This window comes from Mycteria americana, chromosome 7, assembly GCF_035582795.1.
Source record: "Mycteria americana isolate JAX WOST 10 ecotype Jacksonville Zoo and Gardens chromosome 7, USCA_MyAme_1.0, whole genome shotgun sequence".
NCBI classification, from domain to species: Eukaryota; Metazoa; Chordata; class Aves; order Ciconiiformes; family Ciconiidae; genus Mycteria; species Mycteria americana.
The window spans coordinates 45,846,496-45,863,099 of record NC_134371.1 but is presented as its reverse complement, the minus strand read 5'-3'; the positions used below and the strand labels follow the sequence as shown (position 1 = coordinate 45,863,099).

Sequence of the window (16,604 nt, the reverse complement as noted above, 5' to 3'; positions counted from 1 at the left end):
TTGTCTAATAACAAACCAATGCTATTCTCAAACAGCTATGCTTATTAGTGTCCAAAGAATATTTACCAATTTTGTATTTTACATATATTTTAACATACCAACTACAGCAAGTTCATCATATTAAATATTAATATCAAATTAATTATTAAAATTAATTATAAATGATTAATTTTTAATAATCCACGTGTATTTGTTGTAGGAGAAAAAAATATCCCACAAAAGACAAAGCTTATTAAGTAAACATTTTTTAATCATACAGTATGACAGAGCACTGCAGATCATTCTTTTTTCCCTGAAATTCAGGCTGTTATAGATTCTGTACCATATCTCAATTCAGAGAATTACAGCTGCCTTTTCCCTTAATGTCTGATCTTTCACCTTAATAATTTCAAGTGAATTCCAAAAATTTAGAAGGTAGAATGCAGCCATCTTCTTTGAGAAACAGTCAGTCCTTACACAGAATTTTTTATTTTCAGAAAGTTGTGAAAGTTTCATGTTTCACAAACATGAAATCAGTTCTGGTAATGCTAGCTCATTCAAAGCGCCAATGATACTGTGAAACATACACAGAATTAGGCCTTTTAATTAACCACCTCTTTAATCACAAGAAATACTCAGTTGAGATATTAAAATTATTGGTTAAAAAAATTTGGGCATGCGAATAAACTTAAAAAAAGAACTGCACTGTGTTGCTTCATTCATCCTGTATGAACAAACCAATCCTGTGCACCCTTCAAAATTTCTGTCCTCGTAAGTCCGTTGTCTAACATTTGCTTACTGTGCCTTTACACATACAATTCAGCTCTACTTAAGAAGTCATCCTGGCCAAGCCAGTAAGCTCTACTATCTATAACACCTCTGCTTTTCATTTCTGCTGAATGTGTCGTCAAGACTTTTTGGACAACAGCTGCACATGAAAACACAGAATTTTTTCTTCAGAAACACCAAGGCCAGTTTAGCATTCACAATGACAGATTTGTTTGTTTTTTTCAAAAACAGAATAGTCAAAGATACCAGTTTCAAATTAATTAAATTCAGCTTCTGGAAAGTTACAGGATGCAAGTTATTTCCCAAGCAGCAGTTATCAAGAAAGTGGATAAAACAATAGGGCTAAATCTACCCTTTTTTTTTTATTTTCCCCCCACCTTACATCCAACATCATGGCACTGTTCCCCAGTATTGAATTTACTGAGCTATCAATGTTTGTGGCATATTCCAATTTATCTGGAACGATAAATTTTATTTTCACAAAGGCTGAGTATGTGCTCATCTTGAAGAAGGCATCTATAAATTTTATTCTGTTAAGAAAACACTTGCCCTAAACCTATGTCTGACTCATTATTCAGCACAACCACATAGTTCTGTGTTATCATCAACTATCCTTGGAGCTAACAAAAGATTACCAAAAAGAATCTAGTCATGATAGCTACAATATGGTAATAGAAAACAAACAGAAATACTTAAAATTTTTCTTCACAGGAATTAATTTTTTCCTTTTAGTCCCTGATACTCTACTTCAAAACCCTATGAGTTACTGCGATATTTGTCAGAAGCACTCATCTTCACTAAATGAGAAAGGTGTTGATAAATACTGGAAGGTTTATCAAAGATTTTGTGGTTCTAGTTAGCATACAGAACACACCATTTGACAGCTACTAAAAAAATACTTTGATTAATTTAACTGAACTTTGTATGAGAAATCTGTGATCTAATTCTCTTCATTTTCATGTTCAGTATTGAACATCACAGCAGAACCATCACTGCTCAGTGCGACCTTGCCAGCAACAAGCTTGCATAACTTCTCAAGGGTACCACAAAGTCGATTCACTTTGGGAAAAGAAAAGATTGTTTTAAGAGGTATATAAACCACATTTCCATTGACAAATGGTTCCATGCTTTTTTCAACAACCCGTTTTCCAAGATCTTCTGAAAAACAGTTCATTGAAGGTTGGAATTTGGATTTTCTCTCAGTAGGATCATCGTTATACTCCTCATGTTCTGACATTAAATGGTCCAGCAGACTTCGCTTAATGATTTGTGCTATGAAAATAACTTCACTGACCACTGCATTCTGTAGGTACTTCTCATCTTTAAGACTTGGATACACTGCTTTGAAGACCTTTACAACATATAAGAACACATAAAATATTTATCATTATCATAGGCTCAGATTTTAACATTTGCTTGTCAAAAAGAGCTTCTAAAATGTGAACATAATTTTTTTATTCAATCCTGTTTTGCTTATTACTTTAAACATTTTCAGATAACAGAAAAACTAGACAATATGGCTTGATTTTATGTATTACAACTACAATGGCAACTAGGTAAGTTAACGGAACTTCAAAAAAATCAGGCTTATATCTGCAAGCTACACTTGTAGATCAGGCAAGGTGAAGCCCTGCAATTCTTTAATTCTTTTTAATCATTCTCTTACATTCCACATCATTACTCATCATAAGGCTCTGGTGACAGTTCCACAGATTCTACATAGATTCTAAACTACTTCTGAACTGTCATCTGGAAGCTGGGACTGCAGCTACATCTTTCATTCTGTTTTCAGAGTAAAACGCTAAATATGCTCACACATGCAGAGAATGCTAAAAAATAAATTGTGACATCAAAATCTGTGAACTTGTAGTGTGTTCTACACTGAGCTATACCTCCAAGGAAAAGAAGGAAACTAGGCAATCTCATTGCTGCTAGTTTACTAGGAAGTGCTTTATACCAACACACTACCGCTGAAGTTCCACAGTCTGTAACTATTTCTTCTTACTTTCTGATTACATCTTGAAATGTCGATTTATTCCCATAAATTAGTTACATAATAAAAATTAATTTGATAGTCCAGGTTTGATAAGAAACACAAGAGGTAACACTCTTGTTTAAACTCAAAGGATACTGATGTCAAAACTCCCTCCATAATGACCATGTAACAGAAGACAATGAAAGCAATTTCTAGTACATGTCAGTCACCTAGACATATTTCCAAGTTTGCTGAGCATTAAAGAGCACTTCATGATTCTGTTAAGGGCAGTAGATGACAGGTGAAATTTGAAATGTATAGAATGTCTTTATAGCTTGGAAACTACGAAAGACATTCCCATAATGTCACTTTACATTTCACTTCAGGTCACATGTCACTTGAAGATACATATGTATCTTTAAACAAAGAAGTGAAATATTAAAATACGTTCACTGAAACAAATAATTTAAGGCCTCATAAGACTGAAAAAAAACCCAATATATTTGTCTTTTTGCATTATTACTTCATGTTATCTCTGAAAAAAAAAATGTCCTTTGATTTATACTACATGGCACTCAGATGCACTAGGCTTTGTCAGTGTGACACACTGCAACATACAGCAGAGTACTTTACAAAAATATTACCTGATGTTATCTAAAGTGAAATCCATTTAGTGCTAAAAACCAAAAAGGTTTGATGTGCACCACTGGAGAACAAGGTACTTGGCAATATCCTAGGCCTCTGCAAAAACCAGAACTGGCTACCTGAAAAGACTGAGATTAGGGTGTAACATCAAATGCTACTGAGTAAGGCAAACCACACAAAACAGATCCTGTCAATCCAACTTCTGGGAAATGCATTCCTTCTGATAATATATTTGACAAGACTATGCAGTTCTGCAAAACATACACTCTGTTAGAAATGCTTTTTTATACTTTTTATTTTTTATGTATCTGGAAAAATATCTGTGTCAGTGCCAACAACCACATGATGAAAAAAATGAATTATTAGAGAAACAATTATAAAATAGTGTCACAGTATACCTGGCAGAAAGGAGAATTTTCATTCTAAGAATAACAGTATGTTAAAATAAGAATTATTATCCATATTGCTATTTAGCAAATAACCTAAAAGTTAAAGGCCTTTATCCAATTAGAAACACAAATCATGTACTTAGACTCTTTTGATCTGATGGTGTGTGTCAACCATCAGAGCTAAGACTGGATAGCAATAGCACACCACAGTAAGAACACCTTCACAGGCAGGTCATAGAAAATTTACTCTTTATTCATCCTCCTAAAGGAAGAAAATAATACTTACTGTTTTGTAAACTGCTTCAGTGGGTTTCTCAGACTGAGCAGATTCACTGGTTTGAGGATATTTTCTAACAAACACTCCTATTTGGGTACAAAACCCAACATTCTCCATTCCTGTTGGTGGATGCCCTACGCCAGTAAATTCCACTGAGTAATCATAGCGTCTAGCAGTCTCTAGAGCCCTAAGAAAGACAAATTATTCTGATCATACTAGTCAGCTTTTAATGTGATAAAGATGCATCCTCTAACAGAAGCAAGACCCTGAGCCTGTGAATGCTTGAGCATAATTTCTCTAATACTACTCACGTGCCTGAAGATAAGCACTGTCAAAACTTGCTGTATCAGAGCTGTAATCATATGCCTACTGTAGTCTGAATCATGCAGTATTGGTAATTTAGGCAACCAAACATTAGTGTTATTTCTAAAATACCTGCATAGAATATGCATGTTCACAGTTGCTTACTCACTGTCTTAAATGCATTGAAAGTGAGCTAAAAACTACCCATTTTAGAGAACAAAATTATTTGAGAAGAACCTATAAAAAACATACAGACCCCAAACCCACAAGAGACCAGTTAATAGAAAAAAAAAGTGAGGTTTGTTGTAAATGTATAAAGTCTACCTAATCAAGGTTACAACAAGGTACATGACACCTAAACGAAAACCAGTCTTGTAGTACTGTGCATCAGCCAATGTGAAAAAAGTGATGGGGCAAGGAACTAAAATGGCACTACCTATCTGCGTCATTCTCCATGAAAAAGTAGTAAACTAGATTAATATCTCATGTATTTTAGAATATTGCAATACTTATATTTCACAACACAAACGTAAAGACTTTCTGATGTCTGCAGCTCAAAAAATATCACTCCTTCAGTGGTATCAATATTTTTAATTCACATGTATGCAAAAGCAGAATCTAAATTTACTTTAAGTCATATAAATGGTCTCTAAGTTATTCATCCTTTAGCTAATAATGCAGGCAGCTTTTAGTATCATTACTTGGGGAAAAATGTATGCTTCAAGCTTTGCAAAACTATATACTCAAAAATCACTCCATACTTCAAAGTCTATGGCAGAAACAACCTAATTTAAGGGGCAAATTTTCAAAGATATAATTTCTGTCCAAGAGTTGGCTATTGAGGTATGGCATCCTTTACTGTACCATATATTTTCTTCCACAACTGCCTGACAGTTAAATGTTATCACAGGATATATATCCCACTCCCTCTTTGTTTTTATTACATCTACTGATATTAGAGTAAGATACACCTCATGCAACCCTCTGTCATGTACACGTTTTGCATAAAATCTTTCATTGTGCCATGATCCACTAAACTATCCTTAACTTTATTCAACATGCTCTGCTACTGTGATTATTTGATAAATCCGCTTGCATACTCTTACAGAAAGCTCTGGACTAATTGAGTGGTTTGATTACACACCATACACAGTGAGCACACTACTTAGGTTTTTATGAAGCATTTCTGTAGCAGTCTATTATTATGTGAAAAGGTTAATTAACACCTTACAATTCAAATGCATTAATTGTAATAAAGATATATAAAAAGGAAAGTAAAAGTTTTAAATATTTTTTGCAGAGCAGTTACAGTAAAAGCAAGCCAACTTAATGACCATCATAAAATGCAAAAACCCACAGAGCACGCTTAACTGTTTACAACAGCAAAGAAATGTTTCACCAAATCAGTAGGTGTAAAACTCCACTGACACCAAACCACATAAACTATTCTGAAAATGTATAGCTATTCCTTTCTCACATTACTGAACACTAAAAGCTGTCTGCATACGATGTTCAGTAAACTTACCAGCTTTGAAACTGTGCTCGGTTCCATTCAAATTTGTGGTCTGGGTGCCTGAATAATGTCACTCCTGGAAGCAAAGGGTTAAATTCGGAATTCGGAGTACTGATCACAACTATGCTTGGAGCCATGAAACCAAACACCACTGCAGGAAACTTCTTCAGTTCTGATTGGTCCAGGTGCTCTATTCTGTAAAGGGTAAGTTTATGTATGTCTTTCAAAACACTCTACTATATTTCAACCTTCTTAACCAGTTAAAAAAAAAACCCCAAACCTGTATCTGTACCTTGTAATTTTAAGCCTAGCTCTGCAATATTAGCACTGGCACCGTGGCTGAGTGGCAGCTTAGAGGTTTTTGTCTGAGAAAATCTCCTCTTGCATTTTGTAGTTTTCATCAGTATCCTTTTTCCACCAGAACTTAGCACCACTTGAGTTTCTTAGTATGGTTAATTTAAGCACAAGTTAGAAGATGCCACATTCTGCTGCTCTTCTGCTTGAAAGGTTTGACCAAGTCTATTTAGAGTATGGACAAAATTCCAAACTGAACCCTAACGAACTTAGAAAAATGTAGTATGTTGGCCTAATACTCACAGTTCAATACACGTTACCAAGTCAAAACCAAGCATGCAAGGATCTTTATGGGCAACTGAACCATGATGCAAGGTAACAGTTAGGGATCTTTCAGCTGGTTGCAAATAATCACCAGGAAGAGGAGACAACCTATGCCTACAAAAGTATTAAAAACACAGTGTCATAGAAAGGACCTTAGGACACGATAAATTGTGCATGTAACTGGACTAGCTAACACCCTACAGAGATACCTTGTAAATCTCAAAAAGGGTAACTATTTTACAGGGATAAAAAAAAGAAAAAACGAACTTCTAATACAAACACTTTTTAAGACTATCTAAAATAGGACAGAAAGAGCAGAGGAGTTAATCCAGCAGTTGTCCTTCATATTTACAAAAATTTCCACTATACTCTCAAGCCACTTGCAAAGCTGCTTGTAAATTCTGATAGTAGCTCAACTCTAGATACATAGTAAGGCTGGCTTAGACACACTTTACAGGGGTTTTGGAGAAGTTATTAGGCAAGCATATTCATCTTTTTTTTTTCCAAATAAAATAGACTGAGAACTAAAATATATGTGCAAATCTCATTCTCAAATACTGTATCAGACAAAACACACAATAAACCGTAACTATAATAAAAGGCTACCCTTCTTCATTCTTGAGAAAGAGCAAGTGATAATGTCGGCATCTAGATCCCACATATTCACTGAAACCATATTAATCAGCTTTCAAAAGAAAAACTTTGGTGTTCCTCACCAGTCTGACCCATGCTTCAAAGATCACAGACTTCACATTTTAGAGCCTTCTAAGCCAGACATAAAACACTGAGCTAACCTTCCCATTTTGAAAGGATTAACAAGAATAAAATCCCCACCATGGTGGCTAAGAGTCACATGCACATTTCAAAAAGATCAGACTTGCATACCACAGTAATGTCATGTATAAGCATTAACAGATACTACTAATACAATGTGTTAGTACCTTTACAAACTGTGTATTCCTCAGATGTACACACCTTCAGGGCCATTCCATGACTTGGACGTTTGCTACATTAGGTGATGCTATAGGCATATACAGCCCAGTAGTCCCCAGACACAGGTACAACGTAACTAAATAACAACAATGGGTAGCTCTTCATTTGCCAAACTGGTATTTCTGCATTTACCTTCATTTTGAAATTCTTGACAAGAAATTATGTAACATGCCACTAGGTCAAGCCAAATACAAACCTTAAATTAACACAATGCAAGAGCTTACATTTTCTCTTTCATTACACTTGCACAGATATCTAGCCCAGCTAACACTTCAATGCAACTGCAGAATTTCAGCATCCAGAGAAGCGTACAGTCAGCACATCCTAAATCTGCCACCTGTAAATTAGATATTCAACAATGTATAAATGCTGCATATTTCCAAGTAATTTGAGACTTTCATAAAATAAAAATTCCATATTTATGTCAAAATAACATTTTAGCAATAAAATAAAGCATTTCACACTCACAACTAAAACTTATAGCTGCAAGTAGGACAGCCATGGATTTGAAAATTCTGTTTAAGAAATGTATACGAAGATCCTACAAGATGTTTTAAATGGATTAACCTTTTTTTATTACAGCTATAAACAAGTACATGTAGAACATCTGACTTGAGGGAGAATGTCTTCCACATGAAGGCATATTCGCTCAAATAAATGTAAGGTAAGATTTTTAAGTATTAAAGCTGTAGCAATTTTCACATTCACCACTGCTCTTCACTGGCCTACTGTCCATCCAAAACACTGAGAACAGGCTCATCAGCAGCCAGGTTAGCAGCAAAGGATCTGCGTAAAACAAGTTTATAGGCTCAGTCTAATGTTTAATTGGGGAAACCTGGGGATATTCAGGCCACAAAGTCAAATATATAATAGATATTCTTTCTTGTAAGCTTAAGAGGTAGTTAAGTACCAAACCCCACTGTTCTTTTGCAGGCTAAGTCAAGGTTGAAGAACACTGCTCAGTACTCAGTGTGAAAATCCTGAATTGTTTCTACTCAGCTTACATCTACCCTGTGGGGAAACAGAAAGTTTACACCACCACCACCACCCCCCCCCCCATTTCACATCCTAAATCAGAAAATTCAAACCTTTAAATACAGATGCAATACTCCTGAATACGTTCTATTTAAAAGCAGATCATAGTGCCATGACCTCATAGACTGAATTAGATTTTTATTAGCTGCTAGAAGTATGATTATGTGACCACACTACAGGTGCATTTCCCATCAATTTCTTGCACGCTCCCTAAGACATTAACATCAGTTTGAGTTAAACACTGAAGACAGAGGTATTTCTCAACTTTTTACATTTTGGAAGGAGGTGCTGGGAGGGAGGAGATACTAGAAAAGAGCAAACACTACACAACATTACTTAAATAATTTAACTTTTCAAGATAAGTATTGAAACAAAATCCCTGGTATATTGGGGGTATATCAGCTTGAACCAAAATCCTCAGCACTAAAACCAGAAAGCCACCTACTCTCCATTTTGTTTAGATTTTCCCCTCTTCCCATCAATTAACATTATTTATATTCAACCCTGAAAAACAAAACATGATTATCAAGTGTCTGTTAAGGCAATTCAGCTTTAACAATAGCTCCTCCACTGCTGTCATTTGGTAATAACATCAGCAGGTTATCTAGGCATTTCTTGTCTTCCTGAGATACCTAATGTTAACTTTTTTTCAAATTTATAACATAAAAAGACAAAACATACCAACCTTCTTAGGCTTGTATTTCCCCACTAAATCTTTAATGAACTGGTAGCGTTGTTTGTACAAAGGAGGTGTAAATTTAATAATTCCTGTGAATTGTTCTTCTTGAAAGTTCTTATCCATAATATTTTGCTAATGCTAAAATAAAAAAGTTAACTTTTATTTTCTGAAGTACTTTGTAACACATCAAATTACAGAGTTTGCTGTTTTCAGTGGTGTTCAATTCACAATTAAGCAGGGGTAGACCTGATCCCAATTCTATTCAGAGAATTACAAAAACATAGGAATTAGTGAAATTAGGCACTAGCTGCTCCCTCCACATATAATGATGTAAATAACCTTTTTATAAACAATGATAAATCGTATACAATCATAAAAATGCAAGTTTCATAATTTATCACTCTCCATCCAGCACACCTACATAGTGTTTACACAACTGCAACATATTTAATCTTCCTTAGCTTTTCTGGCAAGTGCAGAAAAATAAGTAATTTCTCTCTCAGGTGCCTGGTTTCTTGTCTCTCACCTATCATTTGTTTTATCTTACAATTCAGATGATTTTATATCTAGATTTGTGTACCTGTGGCTCAATACAATTTCTACAATGTAACAACTAGCAGGAAATATCTGAATAATTACTGTGTTGTGCAAGAGGAAAGGTTCTGCTAGGCCTTAGCTTTAGATTTATTATGAGCTAAATCTTGTTATTAGTGCCTGCATTTTATAGGTAATCTCACATAATTCAACATGGTATTAGAGTCATAACCATCAGTGCATTTCCAACTCTCTCACCTTCTATTAAAAACTACATTTTAGCACACAAAATATTTAACAAAATAAGGCCCTAACAAATGATGAACGAACTCCACAGGAGACACGTAAGTGAACGTCGTCCTGTGCGCACAAGGCTTTCTAGAGCCAACCTCCCAGGCGGCAGCTGCAGCCCAGGGCTGACTCGCAGGTCTAACGGATACTGGGTCCAACACAACCAAAGCAGCTGGGCCGAGCCTGCTGGCAACTTGACCGCACCATAAGGTCTTTTATAAATAAGTATAAATATGTATTTTTTTATATATATACACAAAACCAGGAAACAGGCTCATTGTTCAGGCCAGTCATTTGCCTCCTCAGGAGCAAAGAGAACCTATGGGACTTCCCTCACCAGTAACCGGCTGAGGAGCAAGCCCCCAGGCACCCGCCTCCTCATCCCCACACGCTCCTGACCCCCACAGGCTGCGCCCCAGCCCCTCCCCAGGCTTCGTACCGGGCAGCCCGCGGCTGCCTCAGCCCTCGCCTCCCCGGCCAGGGCCGCCTCAGCCCCGCAGCGCCAGCCCGGCCCCGGCCCTCTACCGGCACCAGGTCTCTCCCAGGGGCTGCTCCTCGCTCTCCGCAGGGCCCGGGAGGGGTACGGCGGAGCGGCGCTGGCCGCCCCCAGCCCCTCGACAGCCATTTCCTCACGCCCCTGCTGGCCGCCCGCCCCAGCCATCCCCCTGCCCTCTCCCCGAGGCTTCTCCCTCCATCTTCTCTCCCTAACGCTGACCTCCCGCCTCGCGCAAGCAACCACCTCCCCTGGCGTGCAGCGCCGCCAGCGCCTGACCGCGGCGGGAAGCGCGCGCGGCGCCGCCTCAGGCGGGAGCTGTGAGCAGCCGGCCCGGCCCCGCGTCCTTCCTAGTACGGGGCAGGCCTTCGCCGGGGCGCCTGAGGAAAAGGGGCCGCCTTTCGCTCTCCTCTCCGCCAGGCCTGTACGTGTGTGTACGGATTCCTGAGTCAAATCTGCCCCTTCGAGCGGAAAGCCTCGAGGCTTCGGCGTCAGCGCCGGGAAACTGCCACTCAGCAGCAGGCGGCCTCCCGGAGGGGTTCCCTCCGCCCCCGGGTGCGGCTCCCCACGGCCGCACGCCAAAACATTTGTTTACATCTTTTAATGTATGGGGATGTCCTCTAATCCTCTTTAATGCAAGACGATAGATTAGCATCACATGAGCATCCAAAGGTCCACCTGTTGTATGTATCTCTGCCTGTGCCAGCCTCCCTCTGTGTAATTAAAAGGGGATTGGCGGGGGGGTGTCCCTAATCTTCACACTAAAAAACAAAAATCCCACTACTCCTCGTGCTACTTCTTTTAGGTTCTGCGTGACTCGGTACAGCTCCTGTGTCTGCAGACATGTTTGTTATTCTCCATAGGGGAAACACGCTATTGCACTTGGTAGTGACATGCAGTGAAAGAGCTCTGCCAGGGTGAGTGAGGTAGAGACACAAAAAAAGATAATTGATGTCTTTTGCAGGATTTTATTAAGTATTTTCCACATTGGGGCAAGATTTGTCTCTCAAAGAGCAAGCAGCTGTTTAGATGCACAGTGAAAGCAGAAAGGCAAATGGCTCCGAATTTCCTGTTACTTTTTCTGTTCACATATCAAGCATTTTGCTAATCACAGGGTGGGGCTGCTATATAAAAAGGGTAGTGTATATTGTATGTCTGGGACCTAAAAGGAGGATTCTAGTGTCAGTGAGGGTTGAGAAGATTTGTTAATGAAACTAGACCATAACTCAATGTTTTTTATTTTAGTTTTCAGAAAATACTGGAAATTTATATGCTGATTATCTGCCTGTGATGGCTTAAACTTGAGTCTTGGCCAACATTGTAAGTTTTGCAGGATGTGGCCTAGACAGAGCATACCTAGTTAACAGCAGGTTAGCTGTGTTGTTTACTCAATAGCTAGGAAATGTATGTAAGTGTGCTTGCAAACTGGTAATCCAGACATTTTTTCAGAAATTTCAAGTTATTAGAATGGTTCCATTCTGTTCTGTTTGAGTGTCTTTGTTTTTCAGGTTTTGGAATACAATAACCATTAGCTTTTCCTTATATTCATTTAGGTTTATGAGTAGTAGAAATAGGGAGCTTTCTGTACAATTTTACAATTGTTTTTCTACCATTATAACAGTGAAGTGCTAACAACAGTGTATGCAAGCAAGGCAGCCTGAGAGTTGCTATTTCAATCAGAGTTTGGATTGCAAACAGGTTTTAAATAAGTGTTGTAATATTACCAATCTTTACTTACATAGGAAATTTATTTTAAAGTATATATAACATCTGGTCAATTACTCTTCTAGGATTTTTTCCCCAACAAGATTTAAAGACCTGCATAACCCAATTTGGCCATGCACAGAAACTGTATTTGTACAGGGAATAATTCCCATTAAATCCCTTTGACTAGTCTAGTAAATTGACTTTTACTTTTTAATTACATTTTTGCTTTTTAGAAAAGCAAAGACACTGTAATTGAAATAAGGGTATGAATACCTTGTGCAAGGAAAAAAAAAGATAGGTTGGAGGCTCTTTGTTTTATAATCCAGTTGCTCTTTTTGGCTGTTGAGTCATTAGTTAACCTTGAACTATGATTTAGTACTTATGTCTCAGACTGTAGGCAATTGTCAAATGTAAATTGACTATAGACAATCTATAAACCATGCATAATATTTTTTTACCTCAGAGAGATATTGTAAAGTTTATTAATAGAAGTTGTGCTGGTTTTGGCTGGGGTAGAGTTAATTTTCTTCCTAGTTGCTAGTATGGGGCTATGTTTTGGATTTGTGCTGAAAACAGTGTTGATAACACAGGGATGTCTTAGTTATTGCTGAGCAGTGCTTACACAGAGTCAAGGCCTTTTCTGCTTCTCACCCCACTCCACCAGCAAGGAGACTGGGGGGGCACAAGAAGCTGGGAGGGGACGCAGCCGGGACAGCTGACCCCGACTGACCGTATGATGTCATGCTCAGCATATAAAGCTGGGGGAAGGAGAAGGAGGGGGGGGGGTGGAAGGTGTTCAGAGCGATGGTGTTTGTCTTCCCAACTAACTGTTACATGAGCCCTGCTTTCCTGGAGATGGCTGAACACCTGCCTGCCGATGGGAAATAGTGAATGAATTCCTTGCTTTGCTTTGCTTGCATGCATGGCTTTTCCTTTACCTATTAAACTGTCTTCATCTCAACCCATGAGTTTTCTAATTTTTACTCTTCTGATTCTCTCCCCCATCCCACCAGGGGGGAGTGAGCGAGCGGCTGTGTGGTGCTTAGCTGCTGGCTGGGGTTAAACCATGAAGTCTTTCACTTCCTCGCTTAAAATGCTATAGATCCTGGTATCCTGTAAAATTCTACTCATAATTCAGTATGACATACTTAAGAACAAAAAAAGTGCAGGGAAGAACAGTAGTAAAGTTATAGTATACAGTAAAAGTAAATTCGTAACACATTGTGAATTCACACAATTTCCTAATAGTCTGAGGCTTTTTTGATTGTTCCATATTAGGCAGTGAAATTGGATTGGAGATCCAATCTTTTGAACAGTGGCAGCATGAAAGAGATGGAGAACGCTATTAGCAGGTTTCAGCTGGACAATCTGCTTTGACTCCAGGGTGTTTGATCATTTTCTTGCTAGAAAAAAGTTTTGAAAAATTCTTCTGATTATTCCCTATTACATCAAACAATTTTTTTGTATTATTCTCTCCCTGAAAAAAAAAAATCCTTTGATTTAGTCTGTCTAAAGTTTTCAGGTTTTTTTTCCTTATGCAGTGGTACATCTACTTGACAGTCTCAAGGAATCCTAGAATAATTTATGTTGGAAGGGACCTTTAGAGGTTATCTAGTGCAACCCCCTGCTCGAAGGAGGTCCAAGTCGATGAGGGTCCTCAGAAACTTCAGTTCAAAGGTATTTTTCACATTACAATCTGTAATTTCAAACTGAATATTCAAGTTGTATTCAGCTCAATATGCCCACAAATTAAGCAGGTGACTTAGAGAAGCATGTTACTGTTGTACTATACAGAGAGCAACAAATTATATGACTATACTGAAATAAAAGTATCTCACAGTAGAAAGTCATGAATCAAGAAATCCTAAACCGCTGAAACTTATTTTATCCTTCAGTAACTGGGATGAGAAAGACAACTATATGCAATTCCTGTACTTTCCCTTTAAAGTTGCAGTGCATATAATTAAATGTGATAGCAAAAGAAATCTAATGGAGCACTACTGCCAGAAGACACTAGTCCACACTGATATTTGTCAGGAAAATACATGCAGTGATACTGCTTAATCTATAATTCAAGGGTTAACAATCATTCTTTTCAAACCAGATTCAGAGGATGTTTAGTGACCAAGTACTAGTATCTTTCTCCTCAGCTTCAACTAACAGATTATGCCTGTTTGAGAAAATTCAGAATTAATCTGTGTGAATGAGAAGTGAGGCTAGGCTCTTATGCACATATCAGTGTACTGTGATCTGTATGTAAGTGAAAAATCACCTCCTGGTTGACTTTTTTTTTTCCCTGTGGCTCTATTCTGTATAAAGACCAGCTGGGATGCCTGAGGGAAGGAAATCTAATTTGGAGCAAATGATTTTATAGGTTGCAGCTATATCAAAGGTTTCAGCATTGCCACCAAAGAGGGACTGCATAAGAAGTACAAAAATGCTATCTTCTACAGAAGAAAAACACTGAGCTTTTGGAACATGTTGGCTAAATATTCCAACAGGAAAAGATAAATGCATGAAAACACAATTTGGGTAATATAAATTATAGCAAAAATATAGGCTGTTTTGAAGTGATTATACAAGACAAATTAAGGAAGTGCTCGAAGAGTCAAGGGCACCATAAACAACAACAAAACCACTCAGCTTCAAAGTTACTCCTCTAGCTAACTGTCTCCAGAGCAAGATTACTTCACTGCTATAAGGACACTTTCTTAGAATTAATTTTGTGATTAGTTCTTTAATTTAATGTGAGATTGTTAAATGGATATTTACAGCATCAAGACGGTAGAGTCCTGCAATAAGTAATAAAGGTTTTGTGAACGTCTTTGGAAACCAGCCGAGATGGGAAGAGGAGGCTAAAAGGAGGCTGGTGAAGATATTCCTGGAAAAGGGGAGCGAAGAGCCTAGATAGCAGAACAGGCAGCTCAGAGGAACTGTTAACTGTCAGGGCCCCGATAAGAATGCTTTTCTGCTATAGTATGAGCTCTAAGGTACATTAAAGGGCCAGAGTAACGAAGATGAATTACTGTTTCTCAGGCTTTCAATGTGTCATGAAGAGTGAAGATATTCTAATGTTACTTCCAGCAGTATTTATCTCCTCATTTTTAAATTCAAAATCTAAAGTAGTTTTAAATAGCACACATGTAGAGATGCTATTTACATGGATGCTTCCATACCAACTTCTCTCTGCACCTGTTTCCTGACGCACTGAGCAATGTGGAGCCCTCCTCTGTGCATATAACAATGTATTTTGTCCCACTATGCCCAGTTTGCAGTCATTTTGGTGGATTTTCAGTTATTTTTTTGCAGTCATTTGATGTTTAGAATCTCTTGGCAATTGTTCTGAATTGTGCATTCAGTCTCCCTTTTGTATTCCAGGTTAAAGCTTGACACCAAAGCACGTAACTAGGTTTTTTGCTTTTGAAAAAAAGCATGTAATTCAAAACCTGCTGAAAACCTTTGACTAATGAGTTAAATGTAACCTGGCAATTCAAGTTCAATTCATCTATCAGACAAATTTCAGGCAAAACTGGAGGATTTTATCTTTTCTCTGTTTCCTGTTAGCATTTAAATGTAGACAGTTACTTTCTTAAATCCAGCTGTTTGTTTTCGAGTGCATTAACCTAATTCTGATTGTTCCAAGTCTGTGTGTAGTAATTTCAGAAAGAGGTGTTCAGCTTGAATTCAGCAGCAGGGAATAGTTATTGTTTCCTTGTGTACGACAAGATTCTCAGAAGCTGCTCAGCCATTGCCAGGTCCCGGCCGGAGGAGTGGGCCTCATAACCAGCATTAGTTTTGAGTGAACAGGCTCTAATGTATCCTGGCCGTGCAGCCATCAATACACGCTTCTTCACCCGAGGTTCCTGCACGCTAAACAGCTCTGTCCTTATTTCTCAGCTTCTCCGCTCATGCGGAGGCAGAAACAGGTGGCCGGCGCTCACTCCCCTGCTCGTGGTGTGCCCCGGCCTCATTGCCAACAACAAGGGTGACCGATGGGCGCAACTTCCGATTTTGCTAAGTCGCTGGCTTAGTATCTCGTGTTACGGTGGCAGAGTGGGGACCCGGCACACCGCAGGGTCCCCTCGCTTTCCCCGGCGGGACCTCCCCGCCCGGAGGGCCCGCGGCCTGGTCGTCAAGCGCCGCCCGGCTCGAGGCAGCCCTGCGGCCGAGGTGAGCCTCGGGCCAGGGACAAGGCGACTCTCGGCGGCTCAGAAGCGAGAGGGACGAGCTGGCGGCGGGGCGGCTCTCGCCCCCCCGGCTCCCTGAGGCGGCCGACTAACAGGAGAAGGAGGAGGAGGAGGCGGCGGCGGAGGAACCACGCGGCCGGGCCGCGGGAAGGGGCTGACCCCGGGGGGAGGGGGCGCCCCAACCTCTTCTCCTTCTC

General features: G+C 39.0%; 1 protein-coding gene across 1 annotated transcript; it reads right to left on the bottom strand.

The window, feature by feature from the left end:
- Positions 1-425: 425 nt before the first annotated feature.
- On the bottom strand, positions 426-10,831 carry HENMT1 (HEN methyltransferase 1). The gene is made up of 7 exons (XM_075508220.1): positions 10,736-10,831; positions 9,202-9,333; positions 7,706-7,818; positions 6,468-6,602; positions 5,883-6,065; positions 4,064-4,241; positions 426-2,119 (listed from the first exon to the last, which is right to left on the bottom strand). The coding sequence occupies exons 2-7, from the start codon at positions 9,316-9,318 to the stop codon at positions 1,709-1,711; spliced, it is 1,137 nt and encodes a 378-aa protein (XP_075364335.1). The 5' UTR covers positions 9,319-9,333; positions 10,736-10,831; the 3' UTR covers positions 426-1,708.
- Positions 10,832-16,604: the final 5,773 nt, after the last annotated feature.